Source organism: Micromys minutus (assembly GCF_963924665.1).
Source record: "Micromys minutus genome assembly, chromosome: 24".
Classification (NCBI taxonomy): domain Eukaryota; kingdom Metazoa; phylum Chordata; class Mammalia; order Rodentia; family Muridae; genus Micromys; species Micromys minutus.
The window spans coordinates 17,602,153-17,623,394 of record NC_137959.1 but is presented as its reverse complement, the minus strand read 5'-3'; the positions used below and the strand labels follow the sequence as shown (position 1 = coordinate 17,623,394).

Sequence of the window (21,242 nt, the reverse complement as noted above, 5' to 3'; positions counted from 1 at the left end):
CATCTCCAAACCCCTGTTCTTTAAATTAGTGATCTATCTGATCATAGAGTCGGGCAGAAAATGGCAGGGCACTTGACAGGAGTATTGTAAGGGCAGTATCTAGATATCAGGAGACTCTGGATAAAGTATAAAGACTAATCATGGGCCAAGAGCTCTAGGGAGCACAAGCCCAGGAATGCTAAGAGATGTATCCAAATCTTGGAACTGAGATGTTTGGAGATTTTAATTTGTTCTGAAATTTTCCATTGCTTACTGGAGATGCCAAATCAAAGTTTTTCTCTGACTGAAGGCACTCGCCTGCTGTGCTAGTCTCTGCCTTTGGGAGGCTCACAGAGCACGGAGGTTTAAATATCAAAGAAGGAAATATTATGCAAGAAGTCCTTGGTTAGTTTATGGACCTCTGTTATCTGAGAGTTGACCAATGGCTGTTCAAATAAGTGTGTGTGTGTGTGTGTGTGTGTGTGTGTGTGTGTGTGTGTGTGTGTGTGTAAACTCTAGGTGGGTGTGGCTAAGAGGTCCCATTAAGTGCCCAGAGAGCTCTTTGTCAGGGATTTTCATCTGGTTATTTTATTCATATTGGCTGAGTAGGCAGGATTTTAGGCACTGGTCTATAGCTGTGGGGCCGGATGAGTACATTATCTCCAACCACTAGACACCTCATTGGATCCCAGAGCTACTATTCTTCCATGATGTGGCTTTGCATTTTGGGTCTGATCTCTCTCATCGCTAACGTGAGTCTGGGTGAGTAATTCTGGGTGCACATTTGACATTCTTGATCCTGAGTCTAGGTGAATTCACAGAAATTGAAAACTGATCCCATTTCTTAGAGGTGTTTGCCCTCCAGACATGGGCAGAATACATGAGTAACTCCAAGCTGAGTGCTTTGGAGTTCAATGTTTTTGAGTGAGAAACTTAACTTTGCAGTGCCTGCCCCTTTCCCACTGGGCTGCACTCAGCATGAAATGAATTCTTTTGTCTTTAATGCTCTGAATGGTGGCTGGTCTAGAGGAGGTATAAAAAAAGGGGGATTTAAAGTAGAGTATATCCATGGATGTTTGATGTGGAGAATTTCCAAGAGCTGTTGGTCATTGAAATAATTATTTCTTACTGAGAATTTCCTGAAAGGGGGTGGGTCCCTCAATGGAGTAGGGCAGAGGGATGTGCACTGGGGTTATTTAGAAGGCTGAGGCAGAATGAAAGCCATGGTCAAGGTCTTTGTCATGATTTACCCTCAAAAGAAAAGAGGAGCCAAGGGAAAGTAGTGTAACTTTGGCTAGTTGGGATAATTTCAGGGGATTTGAAGATTTAGAGGCCTGGTCCAATTTAATAGAACCTAATTCTGGGTGATCAAGACAGGTTAGTGGCAGCACAGGATAGGAAACTCAGATAAAGTGTGTGGCTGGTATATGGTTCTAGGCTTGTCAGACCCTATGGGTGACAGTTGAACCCTGTGCCTCAGTGGTTAAAGCAACATATATAGATAAAACAATTTGTGTTCAGTACAGGGACATAACCTGGGACCCTTGGCACCCATTTGCACCACTTCAAGGAAGAAGGCTGAGGATTCTAGAAAAAAAAACTTACCCAAGGTCTCCCAGAATCATATCTTTCTGTCTCTGGCAGATCCTACAGCAGTGCTTGCCTGTTGAGGGCCATAGCCTTGGTGAAATTTCTAGACTTTCTTTCTGTTTGACTGTGTGACACCATGAGAGGATGGAAGAAGAGAGGGCGAGGCAGAGGGAAATAGGGTTCGAGTTTTGAGTGGGACATGTCTGTGCTGCTGACTGTCCTCACAATGACCATCTTCAGAAAGTTTATCAAGTCTTCTTGCCATTCCCATTTCTTCATCTTTAATGTGGCCTTGATAACTCCTTCTTAGCAAGGCTTTCTTAAAAAGGAGCTTTGGCATGTGCATGTAGCATTCAGCGTGCATTCAATATGTGTGCACACTATATTATTTGAGCAGCAGGTTTATTCTTGTTTATACTCCCATCTTATAAGTCCAATGTTATTCCCAGAGCAATCTAATTTCTTCCCACTTCATCTGGGTTCCAATTGTTTTCTTTCATTATCCTTCTGATATAAGAAGAAAGTGTCTTTAATTTTACATAATAAAAGCTATGGCATAGAGGGTTGAGGTAACTTTGTTGAGCTCACATGCCTAAAAAGTGACAGACAAAGCCTACCTGGAATCCATGCATGACCTGTTTGTTTTTCTAGCCTTATTTTCTCTTGTCTGACAGGGTACCCCTCCTTGCCACCTGTGGTGAACACTGTTCATGGCAAAGTCCTGGGGAAGTATGTCAGCTTAGAAGGATTCACACAGCCTGTGGCCGTCTTCCTGGGAGTCCCCTTTGCCAAGCCCCCTCTTGGATCCCTGAGGTTTGCTCCACCACAGCCTGCAGAGCCCTGGAGCTTCGTGAAAAACACCACCTCCTACCCTCCTTTGTAAGCCAATGGGGCCCTGTTTGAGGACCCTGTTCTTATTAATCAAGCATCAACCTCCTGAGTGTTTTAGCAGCCTTGCTATTGTTGTATAGACACCATGACCGAGACAATTATAGGAGAAAGAGTTTAATGGGGACTTACAGTTTCAGAGGATGAGTCCATGACCCTCATGTCAAGGAGCATGGTAGCAATCTAGCAGGCATGGTGCTCGAGCAGTAGTTGAGAGCTCACATCTTAAAACAACAACCATGGAGTAGGGAGGGGGAGGAGAGCTAACTCAGAATGATGTGATTCCTGAAACCTCAAGCTTCCCTCCAGAGACACACCTGCCCCCCAAAAGGCCACACCTCTCAAACTGTTTCACCAAGCGGGCTCCAGTATCTAAATGCATGAACCTATGGAGATCATTCTTATTTAAGCCAGTACACTGACTAACTGTCCTTGGGTCAGTCGTCTGACAACTGTGCCTCAGACTTTAGTTTTATAAAATGGAGGTAATAATAGATGTCTGGGTTGATGTGGCCTTAAATGACTTTTGCTCATTAAAAGTAAGTGCTTGAACCCTCAAAGACTCAGTAATTGCCTCCTATTCCTCTCTGCATGGGGCCATTTCATTCTCCTACCAGGGCAGCCATCGGTGATTCTGGGCTGTGGAAAAGGTAGAATCTTAGCAGGTCAGGGCAGTAGAGGAAAATAATTTACCTAAAGTGATCCAGTTTATCAGTGGTTGAAGTAGAACTAAGATGTAGTTGTTCTAAGATTGTTTATAAAACACAGTTCCTGACCTGTACAGTGTATGTGTTTGTCGTTAGAAGTTGTGCCATTGGTTGATAAAAATAGCTCAAGGATAAGGACACGTTCTGCTGATGGAATACCACATCAGCCTGTAGCCCACTATGGGAAGTCCAGCAGAGGTTTGGAGCCATTTGTCCTGGCCATGGAGGGGATGCTGTATTGAAGGGGAAGCATTTGAGTTCTTTTCTCCTGGGCTTGGGGTATCCAAAAACTCTGGGAAGGAGAAAGGCACAAAGCTGTTCTCCCTCTGCAGAGTTAGAAGGCCTTAGAGAACTCAGAGGCTCCTCCAGGAAATATGTAGACCACCCTTACACATTGATATCAGCTCCATTACCAAGCTCAGAAGTGGTGTAAAGGTTGAGCTGCAGACAACATAGCCAGCTTCCATCTGGTGGAGACTCAGGTGTTCTCTCTCCTTCCCAGATGCTACCAAAACCCAGAGGCAGCACAGAGCATCGCAGAACTCTTCACCAACAGAAAGAAGATCATTCCTCACAAGTTTTCTGAAGACTGTCTCTACCTCAATATTTATACCCCTGCGGACTTAAGAAAGAACAGCAGGTTGCCTGTAAGCATGTGGACCATTGGTCTCAGCTTGTGGGTACCATCATCTGAACCTTCTGTGCTGCTGGAAAGGGTCAAAGGCAGCTAGGGACAGGGTTTTCACAGTTCACGACTTAAGTAGGGGTCCAAGGTCTGTTAACCACCAGAAAAGTAAACCTGCCTGTCTCTCCCAGTGTATCAGACTTTTGGTGGAGGCTGCCACCAAAATCATAACCTTCCAAAGTCTTTTATACTAACAATGGCAGTAACCTCAAGTTTTAGTTACTGGAGTGACAACCTGATTCCAGAGCAGCTAAGACATAATTTCAACAAACTTAAGCTGAAAACACACATAAATACACTCACACTCACACTCACACACAAATGAATGCTCTCATGCATGCACTCAGAAATCATACGTCCTATGTGATAGTTTCCATAAGGAGATACTGAGGCTCTGGGGAGAGAAGCTAGGACACACAGTGAGTAGGCAGGGCAATAGCATGGGTCTTTTAATATTTAAACCTGTGCTCTTTGATAAGGACTAGCAAAGGTAGCTTCAGTGTCACCTTTCTACCCAGTGATAATTTTCATTGGCCTCAGACAAAGTTGTGAGGAGAGGGGCCTATGGGAAATTAGAAGGACTCTCCTTTGTCTGTCAATAATGCTGGATTTTACTGTGGGTCATTGCTATCAGTAACTGCCTTTGGCACAGGCTGTTGCTGCAATGAATCAGCATTTCCACATAAGCAAAGAGCCCGTGCTTGGGCAGACTGCCATTTGTAGGCCAGTGGTTTGGAAAGGAACTTTGGGAGAGAGGCAATCTATCTCTGGGGTGTAACAAGTCAAAGGCCAAAACCCTGCAAGTTTCCATGAACAGGAGTAGGGAAAAGAGATTTTGAATTTGGGACTACCATTAGGGACTACACATGCTTTCCAATGCACAGAAAGCTGTCAACAAATGTTCATTCACCCAAACTCTGATTTTTTCATCTATTTCTTGTATACTCAGTGCCCAAGGCACAATCATACTTGAAGTCAGGGAAAGCAGGGACCTAAGCCATTACGTCACAGTCCTCTCTTAAAGAACCTTGATATTATCAGTCTACTCTTAGAAAATGCTGGGCAGTGTGGCTATTACTCATGCTCACTAGCCCTTGCCTCCAGCTTTTAATGAGATGAACTTAGCTTAGTTGTTACTGGAGTTGGCATATAACCTGCTTGTATGGGCGATAGCCTAAAGGTAGGAAACCCTGTATTTTTGGACAGAGTTTTAAGAGCCACGGGGTCTGGGGTTGAATTCTGCCTCTGCCATCATCTCCTGTCCTAACTACTGACTTACCTTGTGACCACAAGCTGTAGGGATTAGAAGCCCAGTGAACAATACTTGAGTCACATAGCCTGGTCAAGCCAACTACCACATTTTATTCCAGGAAGCAAAGTGTCTTTGTTTCTTTCTTGATGCAATGGGAATTATTCTCAATTCCATATGGCAGCTGTTTCTTCAGCTCATTGTACTGCTAGGTTCACAGTACACATTAGGACTTCTTTGAAACAAAAGAGATTTTGTATACTCTCATTTCTCCTCTGCTCTAACTCTATATGTACACACACACACACACACACTGCAAATTTTTTTGCATCCTTTTACTTTCAAGTGTCAGCAGTCTTTGGTATTCAGCGGGTCCTCAAGTAATGTTAACCTAAGTAGTAAAGATATCATAGAGGAAGTGGAAGTAAGCTGGACTTAGCAGGGTGGGAGGAGTCGGGTCTGCTGAGGGGGCACTGTAGAACTGAGTATCATCAGGCTGCTGTGCTCCTCAGCAAATAACCTCTTATCACTGAAGCGTCAGTGGTATGAGGGGAAGTGGTAGTTTGAGAACTGCCTCTTGCTTTTATGCTCAGTGGCCTGAAAAGTCTAAGCATGAGGTCATTGGCTTATGGGAACGACAGGACCTCCTTGGTCATTGATGTTTCTGTGAAGGTTTTCTAAATTTAAAATCACTGAAGGATGGAAATTATGAAAAATACCGGGACATTGGGTGTTAAAGGTGACCTAAGGTAGTTGGGAAGGAGAATGATTGCCTATTACCGACTTTCTGGACACTGGTGTGTTTTGGGGGAAGTCTTTCTTGAGCCAAAGTCCAGATGCAGGTGACCAAACTGGATGACATCTGCAGTTTATAATTTTGCTACCTATGACCTGCATGATTATGTCCTTGTCCAGGTGATGGTGTGGATACATGGAGGTGGACTTGTGATAGATGGAGCATCAACCTATGATGGTCTGCCCCTCGCTGTCCATGAGAATGTGGTTGTAGTGGTCATTCAGTATCGCCTGGGCATCTGGGGATTCTTCAGGTGACATATTAATATTCCTCTCTATACATCATTCCTGAAATAGGTCTGTTTCTGTTGCTATAACAAAAGGCATGAGACTATGACATTATATAGCATTCAAACTTATTTAGTTTGGGTTTGAGATGTTAAAAGCTCAAGACTATGGTTTCACTAATGAGCCATTGGAGAGAGTTCTGAGATGTGTTAAAATGATGCAGAAACAGAAGATCTGAATGTGTAAGTAGATCACACAGCATGGCAGAATGTCTAGGAGTGGAAAATAGACAGTCTCCTTTTTGTAAAATCCCAGAGTCACGTGAGAACTACAATAGTTCCGTCCCATGGATATACATCTCAAGGAACCAATTAACCTTCCCCTGGGCCTCAGCTTTCCAAGGTTCTATTGCTAGAAAATGCTGATACAACACAGATCAGGAATCCAACACTGAAACATTGGTGGGCAACCATCTGCAAACCCTAGCCATCAGTATGAGTCCTTGTTACAACCCTAGGCAAAGCTCCATGTGTAAAACCTGATATTATTATATCTATCTACTGTTATGAACTACCTCTTGGGTACTATAGCTGTCCTTTACAGAGCCCAGAGTGTTTGGTGAGACTTATTAACTCATTCCGGTTCTCTATACGATGCTTCTGTGTTATTTATAAAGACACAGATGTCTTTGCCAAGGCTCTTAGTACTTATTCTGATGGCATGTCATACCTACTACACTTGTACTCTTGTTCTTGTGGCCCAGTGGCTTTTGTATCTATTGTGCTCCCTAAGTGCAGTCCCTTTAGATGCACAAAACAACACATGGCCTGGTTTGTTTTCTGTTGCTATGACAAAATACTCTGACTAAAAGCAACTTGGGAAAACATAGGATCTATTTGGATTATATTTCCAGGTCCCAGGATATCATCAAAGGAAGTCAAAAGCAGAAAATGTAGCAAGGTCTGAAGCAGAAACCAGGAGGGATGCTGACTACTGGCTTTCTTTGTAATTCATACTCAGCTATCTTTCTTATGTAGCCTAGACTCGCCTAAGTAGGGATGTTGTCATCCATCCTTGGCTGGACTCTCCTACATCACTCATCAATCATGACAATCTCACAGACATAGCCACAGGCCAATCTGATCTGGGCCACCCATAAATTGAGGTTCCCTCTTTCCAGGTCTAGACTGTGTTAAATTGGCAACAAGAACTAACTAGCACAGCACATACACATGATTTATTCAGGTTTCTAGTAAGTCACACGGTCTCTATGATATCCTCCCTTGTTAATGCAATCTAAAGTACCTCCCCATAGCCTCGATGCTGCCTCCTTCTACCCAATTCTGTTTTGCCACTGTCATATTCTGCTTCCATCTGTTGGCCTGTGGTATACAACAAGGGCCAAGTGTGGATGGAAACTTCATGTGTTTATTCGCAGATGAGCTGTATATTTCAAACCCTGATTGTAGGTTTGGTGGCTCCTGACTACACAGTTCCTGGACAATGAGTAGAGAGCCCCTCTAGAACATCGCTGTAGGGATGAGCAGATAAGAACACTCTTATCACTGATGTAGAACCCACCTTATTTCAGAAAAGCCACAGAGAGCCTAATCTCCCTCTAGCTCTTAGGACACAGCCACAGCATCTCTACCTCTACCCACTGTTGTCTTACAGCACAGGGGATGAACACAGCCGGGGGAACTGGGGTCACTTGGACCAGGTGGCTGCACTGCAGTGGGTCCAAGACAACATTGCCAACTTTGGGGGCAACCCGGGATCTGTGACCATCTTCGGAGAGTCAGCAGGAGGTGAAAGTGTCTCAGTTCTTGTAAGTTTTTCTGATACCAGAACCCCTTACTAGTCTGAATGTGGCTGCCTTAGAACTTCTTAGAGACCTGCCAGTCCAGCTCTGGCACCTTTGCTCTCCTGATCTGGATTCAGGTTGACTCTACTTCTTGCTCAGCATCAGATGGTGGATGGCTAAAGATTAAACTTTCCTTGGCTTCTAGGGAGCTCAGAGCTCGGCGTTATGTCATGGGTCATAACAAACATTATTTGTATTCCACGCCATGCCATTTCTCTACTCCTGACTTATTTGCATTCTCTGTTGTTAGTCAGAATAACATTAGGGTTAATTTCTCTTACAAAGTGTTGGGGGGCTAACTCCAAATGAGAAAGTGAGAGGCCATGATTGTTTGGTGACTGGGAATATCTACACTGTGAAGGGACCAGGCACCCAGCACAGGCAGGGGTGTCCTTGGATGGGTTTGCCATGTCCAGGAAGGAAAGTGTCAGTCTTTGGGACTGTGTGATGTGGTGAAATATGGCATAGGACTAGAAGGCTTTGAGAGAAGCTATGCAAAGCATTGGTGACTTCTAGGACCCCTCCAACTCCTTTAAAGGTGAGCAGAGGATCAGCCCTATTACTACATTGTCAACCACACTAAGTTCATATTTTGACTGTCAAAGGAAGTGTTCACATTTTTGAAAGTAGAGATAAAGGAAAAAGATAAACCACGAGAAGCTGGATGATGCCAAATGTTTATAATTCCATTACTCAGAAAGCCGAGGTTTAAAGGTCACAAGATCAAGACTAACCTTAGCTAAAGAACTAATCTTTCCCATTCTGGCCTATTTAGCAACACAGCAAATGTTTTGTTAAATAGGAAGAAGTCCTCTGCAATGTTACTATGCATGTTTATATTACAGTATATATTAATATTATACATTATTTTATGTTAATTATGCTAAATATATTAATTATATTATATTGCTTATTACATATTATATTATAGAATTTATTGTTTATTATGTTATTGTTTTGTTATATAATTTTATTATAATATAAATATTAATATTTATATTAAATTATATTTATTATATATATGTGCATATATATATTATTCCACAGTTAGAATAAAACATTATTTATTCATTTACATTGGAACCATGGACTATTTATGATGGTAATATTATGAATATCAGAAGGACATTTATTTTTTACGGACCTCCATGATCACTCTTCTTGGGATAAATTCTGATCAATAAAGTTCTGAAAAAGAATTTGTGACTAAAAATTGTCATATTATCTTGCTGATGGCTTAATTATTGAGAAGGTCTTTTACCATTTCGTTTTGTTTGGTTTTTGTTTGGGGGCTCTGTCTCTATTGTGCTGAGGGCCATTTGGAAGAAGTGCCAGTAGGAACATCCTGGGTCAGGTTGTGTTTATGTTCCCAGAGCTCCAGGGCTACCAGTTGAATGAGGTAGCAGAAGGGCAGGTAGATGGAACCTAAGAGCAAGTGAGTCTTGAATCATACATTTGAATGCAAACTCTTCTTCTCTCCCTTTCCAGGTGTTGAGCCCACTGGCCAAGAACCTCTTCCACAGGGCCATCTCTCAGAGTAGTGTCATCTTGAATCCTTGCCTGTTTGGGAGAGCTGCCAGACCCTTGGCTAAGGTATGTGTCACCCTCAAACAGCTACTGCACCTTTTAGTCTAATGACTTGGTTCTTTAGCAGTCTCTCCTGCGGCAAGATTCAGCTGAGGTGCTCAAAGGCTGCCTGAAATAAGAATGAATACTGGGAAGGGCTGATGATTGATTACCCACATCTAAGCCCCATTCCTAGACATATTAAAGGTTTCATGTTAATTATGCTATCCAATCATCCAGCCATGTTACACACACAGAAGCATATTGGAGACATGGTTACCTCCTATGCATGTCATATCGAAGCATCACCCTCTTATATGGTTAATGGAAAATGAGTCACAGAGAGATTGAATGTCATAGCCAGTGCTAGAGGTTTAAAACCAGACAGTGAAATTCTTGATTTTAAACCTTAAATCTCTAACAGCCTCTTAAGAGACATTTTAAGTAGAGAATATCCCTCATCCCTTCGGGAACTGACATTGTGCCCATTTTTATTAAAAAATAGTGGTAACAGAGGCATTGATATTGGGTAGCCAGCTTACACATCTGGTGGAGCAGTACTAGAGGTTACACTCTGGTACCCAGTCCCCACACTTGCTCCTTTACTTTCATCAACAGTCTGCTGTTTTTAGAAATCAGACATGGGTTAGAATCCACTTTCTGCATGGAGAGGGGGGAAAGGATATGCTCTTGACCCTGATCTTTTACAGAAAATTGCTGCTCTTGCTGGCTGTAAAACCACTACATCAGCTGCCATGGTTCACTGCCTGCGCCAGAAGACAGAGGATGAACTCTTGGAGGTCTCACTGAAAATGGTAGGTATGCCTAACCTCGTTGTCCCCACCCTGTGAACTTGGCTTAGGGCCTTGAGTCATTCAGTAGTCTGAAATAGTTGTTATCTCTCAGGACAGTGCCAATCTTCTGATATAAATTGAGATTGTCACTTCTTCCTTAACATGAGAGTCCTAAAATGTGAAACTGTGTAGTAAGAACATCTAATAAGAACTCACAAGGTCATTCTCCAGCTTTATAAAAGCTTGATATTATGGTATTCTTGTTTTCAGGTGTATTTAAAGTTATAAAATAATCCTCATTTCTATGCATAATCAACAAAATGAAATGGGGAAGGGGGAAAGGGCGTACAACACAAGGCTTCTAAGTGTCACAATTTAGGAGCACTGCCCAGGGAAGTCATCACCCACAGTGGGCGGGGCTTTTCCACCCCAATCATTAATCAAGAGAATCCACAAGCATGCCCACAGGGCAATCTAACGGAGGCAACTTCACAATTGAGATTCCCTGTCATAGGTGACTCTAGTCAGTGTCAAGATGATGAGACCAACAGCACACAATCCCCCATCCTCCTACCATCGATCCACTCATGCCCATAGCCAATTCTATTAATTGTTTTTCACTCATCCAGTAGAGATCCACTTAAAATGTTTAGCTTTTCTATTTTTAATCTATCTAGCATTTATTAACCATCCATTCAACCTGTATCTACATGCTTTTACCTAGACTGTCAAAACAGTGGTCTGTAGGTTTCCCTTGGACCCCATGCTCTCTGGCACTATGATGTTTCTGCTTGTCCATGGACTGAGCCATGTTGGGAATAAGATTTCTTTTGTCTGGCTTATGTAAGAACCTCAAAGTTTTAAAAGAATTGAGACAAGGTTATTTCCTAAGACCCAGAAAATAGGCCACTATTTCAGCTACTCTCCATGTGGCTCAGGAGGACTTAGCTTGCATAGGAATAGCAAGTCACTTTGAGGAAACCAAGAGAATCCAATATCCAAGAACATCCTAAAATATTTAGAATCTAGTAGACACATATCCATGATTACATACACACTGCACACTCCGGGATGATGGGACCACAATTTACAAAGGAGGCACTATAGCAATTGCTTCTCCTGCTTTCACATGCAAACCAGACCCATTAGCTAGAGTGCCTTGGTGCAATCACTGTGGTCCTTACAACAAAGAAAAGCATGCGTTACAGTGATTTCCAGTGAGCTTGGTGGTGTCGGTTTTCTGATTCCCACTGAGAACCCTGTTTGTTTTCCCTTAAGTAGAATAATAGTGTGCATTATAACAGAATTTTTAAGCAACTGAAGTGTTCTAGAAAGATGCTGCAAGCCATGGCTATATTCAAATGCTCTGATGATACTTGTTTATTTACCAACTCTACTATTCAGTTTTCTGTTCTTTTTCCAGCCTTCCAGAGTCATCCTTATCTGCTTAGAAGGCATTTTCCCTTAATTTAGCAGTAGATTTAAACTCATCTGGACCAATATGGTTTTACCAAGATTTCTGATTTACATGGAAGTAGACTATTGGGGAAGTCAGATGCCCAAACAGCACCTGGGAATGCTGGATTAAACCAGTCAAGGGACCTGGTGGCTTGTACCTGAGGAGTGGAGTATAAGATGTGGTTGGAATCTGGGATCTTCTTTAACTGCTCCTCATACTGAGAGAATCATATATAGTTGCCTACTTTCATGAAGCAGGACGGAGGGATGGGAAAATAATTGAGAAGCTTTCTGCTACTCCATCCCAACTGTAGCCTTATCTCCTGACCACCTGACCTCTGTATGCCCCCAACCACTGCCTTGACCTAATTCCACTCACTACCCTGCAAAGGAGACACTGGGTATTGTTGCCATGGAGGAGTGGTGAGATTAGGAGCATAGGCATAGGCAGCAAGCATTCTTCCCAGAGTTCCAATGACCAGGAATGGATCCCTAAGCCTGTCCCTCTGTGCCACCACCCTGTGTCATGATGATCCTCCCTGTGCCCATTCCCAGAGGACCCTGACCATGTTTCATTTCTGTTGCTGTGATAAACCATCTCAAGGTAAAGCCAACTTCAGGGAGAGATGGTTTGTTTTAACTCACGATTCCTAGCTACAGTCCATCATTGTGGGGAAGTCAGAGTTGTGGGAGCTTGAAGCAGCTGGTATATCGTATCGGCAGTTGAGAACAGAGAGAAATGCTTGGACACATATGCCCTTGTGTATTGTGGTCAATTATGCACCTTTATATGGGACTACTTGACTAGGGAATGATGCCCTTTCAGTAGCCTGGATCTTTGTACACTAATTAAATCAACTAGGATACTCACCAATTGACAAGCCCACCACAGGCCCACCACAGAGTACACTAGATCCCCTTTGAGACTCTCTTCCCAGGTGGTTCTGGGTAGTACCAAGTTGATAGTTAAAGCTAACCATCACAGACCAGGTATAAGGTTGGCTTAACCAAGGAAGAATCAGGAGAGTTAACCTAATACCACTGAGGCCAAGCTCAAGGAATCAGCTTTTGTACAAAGACGTTTTTTTCCCCCCTCTATCTTCATTTTCTCTGCCTTTTTATTTCCCACAGAAATTTGGGACAGTTGATTTTCTTGGAGACCCCAGAGAGGTAAAGTTCTTTGTTTTCTGAATTATGGGTTCTTTTAATTCTTGTAAGTCTTCCTATTGAGGAGGAATTCTCACTTGTAGAACAGTTCTGTTCCCTGTGTGCACACTGTGGAGGTCCTGAGAGGGGATAGCACTTGAAAGGATTACACAGCGAGGAAGATCAAACATACGGTGACCTGACTCTGCAGTCCATTGCTCTCAATCAGAAACTTGGTATCCCCCAGGGGAACCTATCCTCTTGTAAGTGAAATTTCCAGCTTTTATAACAATCTTGTAGGAGGATGGTGCACCAGAATTTTCCAGCTCAGGAAACTGATGGCTTAGGAGCACCAAAGCTATCAATAAGAAGCACAGATCTCTGAGGGGACACAGGTTTGCTGTGGTGTGAAGTGGGAGACTTTAATTGTACTGCTTAGAACGCCACTGTTGTAGAAACTATTTAACCCCAACCCTGGGTTTCTTCCTTGTCTATATCATTTAGTTCCCAGAAGAAACACACACACAGCCTTTATAGTTACAATAAGCTTCAAACAGCACAAGAACTGGACAGATACCTAACCTCTATGCTATTAGAATCTACTTTCCTACCATTAACCCCAAGTTGTTATTTACTATGTTTCATCAGGGCTGCTCTTAACTCCATTTGGTCAGCCCTCTGGGCCATGTTCTCTTGAACTCACCTAATCCATGGCAGCTTCCCTTCTCCTCCTCCTCCTCCTCCTCCTCCTCCTCCTCCTCCTCCTCCTCCTCTTCCTCCTCCTTGTGGTTCTCCTCTAACCCCAATCCCCAGAATCCTAAAACCTACTTATGTCTTTTCTACCCAGCTATTGGCTGCCTGCATCTTTATTCACCAATAAGAAATAACTTGGGGGCAGGGTCACATAGCTTCACTTGTGTCTACAGGTGGACTCTCTTATACTGGGGGCCCAAATTTAAACATTACAATACACAGCAAAACCAAATCTCAACAGACCTCCCTCTTCCCACCAGCCAGACAACTCCAATGGTGACCTCCATCTCTTTTCTCCTGCTCTTCTACCTCCAAGCACTGGCCAGCAGATTAGTTATGCAGCATCTCTAGTCCCGTCTCCTCTCATACCTTCCTAGGGATCTGAGCACTTCACTGAAAGATCCCATGAGAAAGAAATGAAAGTCTTTCAGAATCCAAAAAAACTACAAGTAACACTCGTTGACTTTTATTGTGTCATCACAATAGGGAAACAGTAAACTATAGTTTATATTTTCATGGTTGGAGTCATGGTAAAGGTGGGGGGAGGGTGTTGGGGAGCTGCACATGGTTTGATGTGAGCAGCTGGGTCTGAAGGTGGCTTGATTGATTGGTAGCCTCCTAGTGGAGCTTTAAGGAAGGGAAGAAGCCATATGTTTGGAAGCTGGGAGATTGAAGTGATTATGACAGAGAAGCTTCTTCAAGGATCTACTGTAGAAGGCCAGTGTGTTGGGAATGAGTGGCCTGAGGCTGGGTAGGTAGTAGCGGCAGGAAGGAAAGTTGGTCAATCAAAGGTTTGTACAGTGATTCAGCCTGAGACTGGAGCTGTTTGGAGGCCTGTGAACAATAACATAGTGCATTTACTAATGTCTTTGACTAGAGTGTACTACTAGACGGCATGGGAGGGACAGATTAGGGACACTGGGACAACAAGGCACTACATTTCTGTAGTGTTTATAATATACTGGGGCATGGGCAGTGAGGTTGTGATAAATTCTTGGAATCTGGAAACTGTGAAGGAGTATCTGAGCAGGACTCTTTGTGGATGTGTGAAAGGATGAAGAAAGGAGGCCCAAGATTTCTCTTACCCAAGTGGGCAGGCAGCACCGGAGAACAGCAATAAGAATCTCAGGGGACGCTGATCATTGCTCAGATTGTCATAGTCACTACTGAGGGGCACCTCCTCTTGGATCCAGTTCAACCCGGATTTTCCTCTGTGTCTATCAATTTTACCATTTTTACATGGTGTCATTAGACTTAGTCTTATAAACACAATAGAGACAAGCCACCTTAATAATCTGTCCATTATTTTAGATGTGTTCCTCTCATGAAGTGGGTCCTATAAAACATTACTGAGTGCTAGGGATGTTCCAGACATTACAGAGGACATTCTCTACCCTTTCTTCTCTGTATCCTATCTTTAAACATTCCTCCAAGTCAGAACTATTTGAAAGTCTTAGAAATAACCTTTTACATGATACTTTGTCCATGAGGTCATACTCTGCTCATTGTTTGGAATATTTATGCACAGTGCCCAATAAAGAGGGCACATAATCCTCTGATCTGTGTAGCCAGCGTGTATCTTCCTTCAGAGAGGCTGCTTCTGTTGTCTGGTCCATTGCAGTCCCTCTGCACTGCAGTTTTTCTATGGCAGGAGTAGTTGTGCAGAGGTCCTACTTTCTATTGTCAGCTTGTTAGAGGAGGGTTGTGCCTGCATCACTCAGATATAGAATCAAGCTACAGTAATAAATTTAATGTCTTCTTAAAACTATTTTTAACACTACAAATTTAGATATGGATTGATGACTATCATCTAGCATATCCATGTCTGTGAAAACTGACATACTCAGTTACTTAGTTAAACATCTTTGCAACCCCAAATCATCTGTCTTGGTTATCATCACCTTGTGTGTAGAACAGATAATGCCCAGGTGCCCAAAGAGAAAATACTTTGTCTTCTTGCTTGCTCTCTTAAACTCACAATTGTCTTGCTTTGGGTCTATTTAGTGCTACATTTAAGAACAGAAATTTCTTGGCTTTTAAAAGGTCTTTGTGGTCATGGGTTTGGAGCTACCTCTTGGTACTGGTGGGGCCAGCAGTGTGTATATAACAAGATACTGGTTACTTCTTACCAGATTCTATTAATGGTCAATAAAGCAGAATTAAAATGCAGGACCTTACCAGCCCCTCTCATATATTGACTTGCTGTAGATATGGGCTGCCTTGTGTGTGTTCAAAGTGGCCTAAAAGTTATTGATAGAAATTGTTGCCTAGGGGAAGATAGGTGGTTTCACATGACTCCCCTCTGTCTTCCAATACTTCCTTCCATATCTTCCAGAATATTCCACGTCTTAGGAAGGGTAATGTGCATATCTCACTTATCCCTGGGTAGGACAATCACAGACATTACATTTTCATCTTCCCAGGCCTATCCCTTCCTTCCTACTGTGATTGATGGAGCGGTGCTGCCAAAGGCACCAGAAGAGATCCTGGCTGAGAAGAGTTTCAACACTGTCCCCTACATGGTGGGCATCAACAAGCAAGAGTTTGGCTGGATCATTCCAATGGTGAGAACATATGGCCTCTTTTTAAAATTATTTTTGTTGGATATTTTCTGTATTTACATTTTAGGTGTTATTCCCATTCCACCAATCCCATTTCCTTTCCCTCTCCCATTGCTTTCATGAAGGTGCTCCCTCTCTTAACCTCCCTCATCTACCTCAGTGCCTTGCCATTCCCCTACACTGGGAAAATGAGCCTTTCTGGATCAAAGTTCTCTCCTCTCATTGATGCCAGAGAATGTTATCCTCTGCTGCATATGCATCTGGAGCCATGGGTCTCTCCATGTGAATTGATTAGTTGGTGTTTTAGTCCCTGGGAGCTGTGGTGGGTTTGGTTAGTTAATAATTTAGTTCTTCCCATGGGGTTGCAGACTCTTTCAGCTCCCTTAGTCCTTTCTCTAGTTCCTTCATTGGGGTCCTCATGTTCAGTCTGATGGTTAGCTGCAAGCATCATCCTCTGTATCAATATGGCTCTGGCATAACCTCTGAGGAAGCATCCATCCATATCTGGTTCCTGCCAGTAAGCACTTCTTGGAATCAGCAATAGTACTTGGGTTTAGTGGCTGGATATGGGATGGATCCCCATGTGAGGCAGTCTTTGGATTTTTTTTTCTTCAATCCCTGCTCCTCTATTTGTCCCATTATTTCCTCCCAGGAGTGTTTTGTTCTCCCTTTTAAGAAGAACTAAGAAATCCACATTCTGGCCTTCCTTCTCTTTGAGCGTCATAATTTCTGTGAATTGTTTTTTTTAGGTATTCTGAGCTTTGGGGGCTAGTATCCACTTATCAGTGAGTGCATACCATGAGTGTTCTTTTGTGACTGGGTTACATTACTCAGGATGATAGCTTCAAGTTTCATCTATTTGCCTAGGAATTTCATGAAGTCCTTGTTTTTAATAGCTGAGTAGTACTCCATTGTGTAAATGTACCACAATTTCAATATCTATTCCTCTGTTGAAGGACATCTGGGTTCTTTCCAGCTTCTGACTATTATAGATAAGGCTACTATGAGCATGGTGGAACATGTGTCCTTGTTAGATGTTGGAACTTCTTTTGGGTATATTCCCAGGAGTGGTATAGCTGAGTCTTCAGGTAACACTATGTCCAAGTTTTTGAGGAACCACTGGACTGGTTTTTAGAGTAGTTGTACCAGCCTGTGAGTTCCCATGGCGATGGGCCGGCTCTAACTCTGGGTGCAGATGGGGGGCTGAAGTGCACAGAACCAAGCAGTAGCATGATAACTGTGCCCTGAGAGTTTCTGGAGGTCTCTCCCCAGATAGGTAGTTGAGAGAGTGTGGGCTCTCCCGTGCTCTCAGTAGGGAAAGTGCTCCCACGTCTTCTCTGTGCTCAGTTCTCTGCAGGCAGGCCATGAGTCCTGATGGCAGTGTGCCTCATCTGCCTCCATATGGCCTCTTATAATTTTACTCAGTCCCAACCATCACAATCCCGCTGCCCCTCCCATGCCTTCGTTCTACTTCCAGTTTTTGTAGAGACCATGAATGATGTTCCCATTGTACCCTGAGTGGGTATTTCCATAGTTGCCCAAAAAACCCAACTATCTTCTGGAAATTTTAGTCATGGCTACCCCTCTTCTCCAAAACTATCTTTTCTGAAAGAGTTTTGAAATTCATAGATTGGCATGTCCAGAGATAATATCTGTGCAGATAGAGCATCTAAGGACATCTACAAAGGAGAAAGAGCTGGGGTTCAGGGGTCAGGGAAGTCTCAGCAGCCTTAGACTTGACCTTTCAGGTCCCATAGATTTTCTCAGGTGCTCTTAAGTGCCTCATTGCTGAGATTCAGAGACAATGCATTGAGTTAGTTCTGAAAGCCAAGAAGGACTTTTTAATATGTTGTAGATAAGGCCATACACGGAGTAAATGAATTAAGAACTTTAGTTCACTTCTAATATTATGACAAAATATGGAAAAGAGGTTCGTGGCTCCAAAATCGAGATAGGTTTCAAGACTGGGAGCTCAAGGAGGCTCTGTGATATGAATGTCACGATGCTACTGGATTCAGTTCATGCTTTCTCATCAGGACTAGAAGCTGTAAGTTACAAAAAATCTTCTCACCAAAATGAGTTCATTGTCCTTCACAGTGACCACCAAGAGGATCAAACATCATGTCTTCCAGATGTTTACATTTCCAAAAGGTTTCAAATGTCACAAGCAATTTTTTTCTCAAGTCTTGAAAAAATAATTCTGGCAATGAAACTACAACTCATAAGATAGAGAAAAGACTCATCACTGCAAGGTTTCTAACTCTCCAAGATAGGGCTCTGGGTCCAGTCTGCCCATCACCAGATTCAGGCAAGAAAATTGAATAACTTTCACTGAGTGTCCTGAGCTGGTGTCATGTTAGAGTATGACCACTAGCTGATAGAAGCTGTGGTAGAATAGTAAATTCTTTAACTGCAGAAATTTGGATGAGGTATAGACTCACTCATGGTTTTACAGCTGTGCTGAAAAAGAACTTCCATAAAAGTTCATAAAAGTGTACAGCCACATGGCTGATATTAGCTTCTTCATTCACCTGAGACTGTGGGTGAGGGCTTCAGTTTCTGTCCTGAATTCTCACTTCTACATTATTCTGCTGACTAAGATGTTACTTCATTCTTTTTTTATGTGTATATGTTCCATATATATCTGTGTATATATGTATATTTGTAATGAAGTATATATAGATAGACATAAATAGGTCTTATAAAGACTATATTTGAACATATGTATATAATATTACTATATTATTATATACAGTATATAATATATACACATACAATATACTATATTACATACAGTATACAATTTATACTGTATATGAATGTATAATGTACTTAGTACAAATATATAAATAATATATGTTGTTTGTATAGAATACATATTATATTTTACATGTCTCTCTCACACACACACACTCCATTGTACAGTTCATTTGTCATATTGGTTATTTTTTCAAACAAAATCACACACCTATAAAGTCCCAGTGATGAAGTTACCTTATGTATTGATTTGGTTATTTGGCTGTTGGGTTCTTCTTGTCTTTTCTCTATAACTCATAAATGTTTATTAACATCCCTTTAACAGTTTTTGGGCTTCCCACTATCTGAAAGAAAACTGGACCAGAAGACAGCTGCATCCCTCCTGTGGCAGGCCTACCCCATTCTTGTAAGTTTTGAGGGACTCATGGGAATTGGTTAGAAAATAAAGAAGTCTGTCTGTTTGTTCCCAGGAACACAGACTTAGTCAATGGATGGAAAAGTACTTAGATGTTAGGCACAGCCTGACTTCTCCCCCTTTCACTTCCTGGGAAGAAACATACCTTTGTGATTTGCTACCTTCTCCACTGATGACTGCAGGAACATTCTTCGGGAAATATTTTTTTGAAAGTTAATAAGCCAAATGGAGGCATAAGATTTACATAGGTTACTATAAAAAGGTATAGCCAATGGGGCCACCATGGTGACTAGAGATTTGGGCTATTTTGTTCTTCTGGTACACAGGCTGCTGTTGTCTGCAGGTCCTTGGGTGTCCTGGGCCCAGTACAGTTAAAAAGAAATTATGTGAGAATCTTATGACCTGTACCTTCTTTATTCTATTCCCCAGAAATAGGTTGTTTTGACATAAATTTGTTGGATACTTAAGTTGCTCTTTCCCAGGAAACAAGGGAAGACAGCAAAAATTGAATTTCCCTTGAGGTCCTAGAATGATGTGTGTACAGAAAGAAAAGTGCCTTTTTTTAAGGACACAGCTTGAGATATCACCCACTGCAGACCAGTTGTAAAGCCAGTATGTGAATTCAGTCACACGGACTTCTGCCACTGAAGCCAGTGGGATAATAATGATATATTTCAGAAATTCCTAACTTCCAAATTTAAACTTAAAATCTCCCAAGAACGAATAAACCTGAGGAACTTGTATTGTTCTTCTATGCAGCACATTCTTTTCCAGAAATTGCCCTTTTTTCCATTCATTGCCAAAACTAGAAGAATTTGGCATAACACTCAAGTGACTCAGAATCAAAGAATTCCTGGTAACTATCTGGAAACACCCCTTTGCAATAGGTAATGTGGCTGCTTTCTGGTTCATTTCAGAACATCTCTGAGAGGTTGATTCCAGCAGCTATTAAGAAGTATTTAGGAGGGACAGACGACCCTATCGCAATAACAGATCTGTTCCTGGACTTGATTGGAGATGTCATGTTCGGTGTCCCATCTGCAATCGTGTCTCGTAATCACAGGGGTAAGACTTGAGAACGGGGGTGGGGGAGGGAGGAACACTAGACTCAGCAGAAAAGTCCCTAACTTCTTCCCCTCAGCACAGATAGATATGAAGTCGGCTGAGGGGCAGGTCTTGGAGGTTGGCTTTCTATGGACTGTAATGTTTACTCTTGCTTCTGCCAGTAAGTTTCTATGAGAATAAGGTTCACATGCAATTAAATCTAGGAGGTGATCCAGAAAACAGTGAAAAGAGATGAGGGGGTAACGCTTGGAAAAGGTTGAGGACAACCTGATGTGCAGTCCACTGAGCCACTTTTGTAGCCTCAAGGATGATATCTTTAATGTGTTGTTGAACCATACTCGGTAATATCCTGTTGAAGATTTTTGCATCTGTGATCATAAAGAGTATTGGACTGTAATTTTATTCTCTTGTAGTGTCCTTGTCTCACTTTAGCATCAGGATAATGATGCTCTCCGTAAAAGAAATTTACAAAATTTTCTATCCTTTGCACTTTAGAGCTATTTGGGAAGAGTCAAAGGATTGATACCGCCAGCCCTTCCCTTTAATTTGTGGTCTGTTTATCAGTGAAATTGCAATAATCTGGGTTTTTACATTGATGGGGACTTTTAATTACAGTCTCAGTCTCCTTACTCCACACTGATCTGTTCAGATTGGCTATTTTTTTGTTTCTGATTAAATTTGTCTTATTGAATAAAGCACTTACTTACCTGTTTCAATTATCATTCAGTTGGTCCGGGTGCTT

The 21,242-nt window shown here is 42.3% G+C and overlaps 1 protein-coding gene across 1 annotated transcript in view; it reads left to right on the top strand.

The window, feature by feature from the left end:
- Positions 1 to 689: 689 nt before the first annotated feature.
- The window catches only part of LOC308436219 (liver carboxylesterase 1), a gene marked incomplete at both ends in the record, with an annotated part of 37,268 nt that continues 16,715 nt past the window's right edge, over positions 690 to 21,242 (top strand). Inside the window, 11 exons of the mRNA XM_080937068.1 lie at positions 690 to 741; positions 2,244 to 2,448; positions 3,667 to 3,811; positions 6,014 to 6,147; positions 7,796 to 7,949; positions 9,474 to 9,578; positions 10,262 to 10,366; positions 12,935 to 12,973; positions 16,126 to 16,266; positions 19,346 to 19,426; positions 20,353 to 20,500. Of these exons, the coding sequence (XP_080793194.1) occupies positions 690 to 741; positions 2,244 to 2,448; positions 3,667 to 3,811; positions 6,014 to 6,147; positions 7,796 to 7,949; positions 9,474 to 9,578; positions 10,262 to 10,366; positions 12,935 to 12,973; positions 16,126 to 16,266; positions 19,346 to 19,426; positions 20,353 to 20,500 (1,309 nt within the window). The remainder of the gene's footprint in view (positions 742 to 2,243; positions 2,449 to 3,666; positions 3,812 to 6,013; positions 6,148 to 7,795; positions 7,950 to 9,473; positions 9,579 to 10,261; positions 10,367 to 12,934; positions 12,974 to 16,125; positions 16,267 to 19,345; positions 19,427 to 20,352; positions 20,501 to 21,242) is intronic.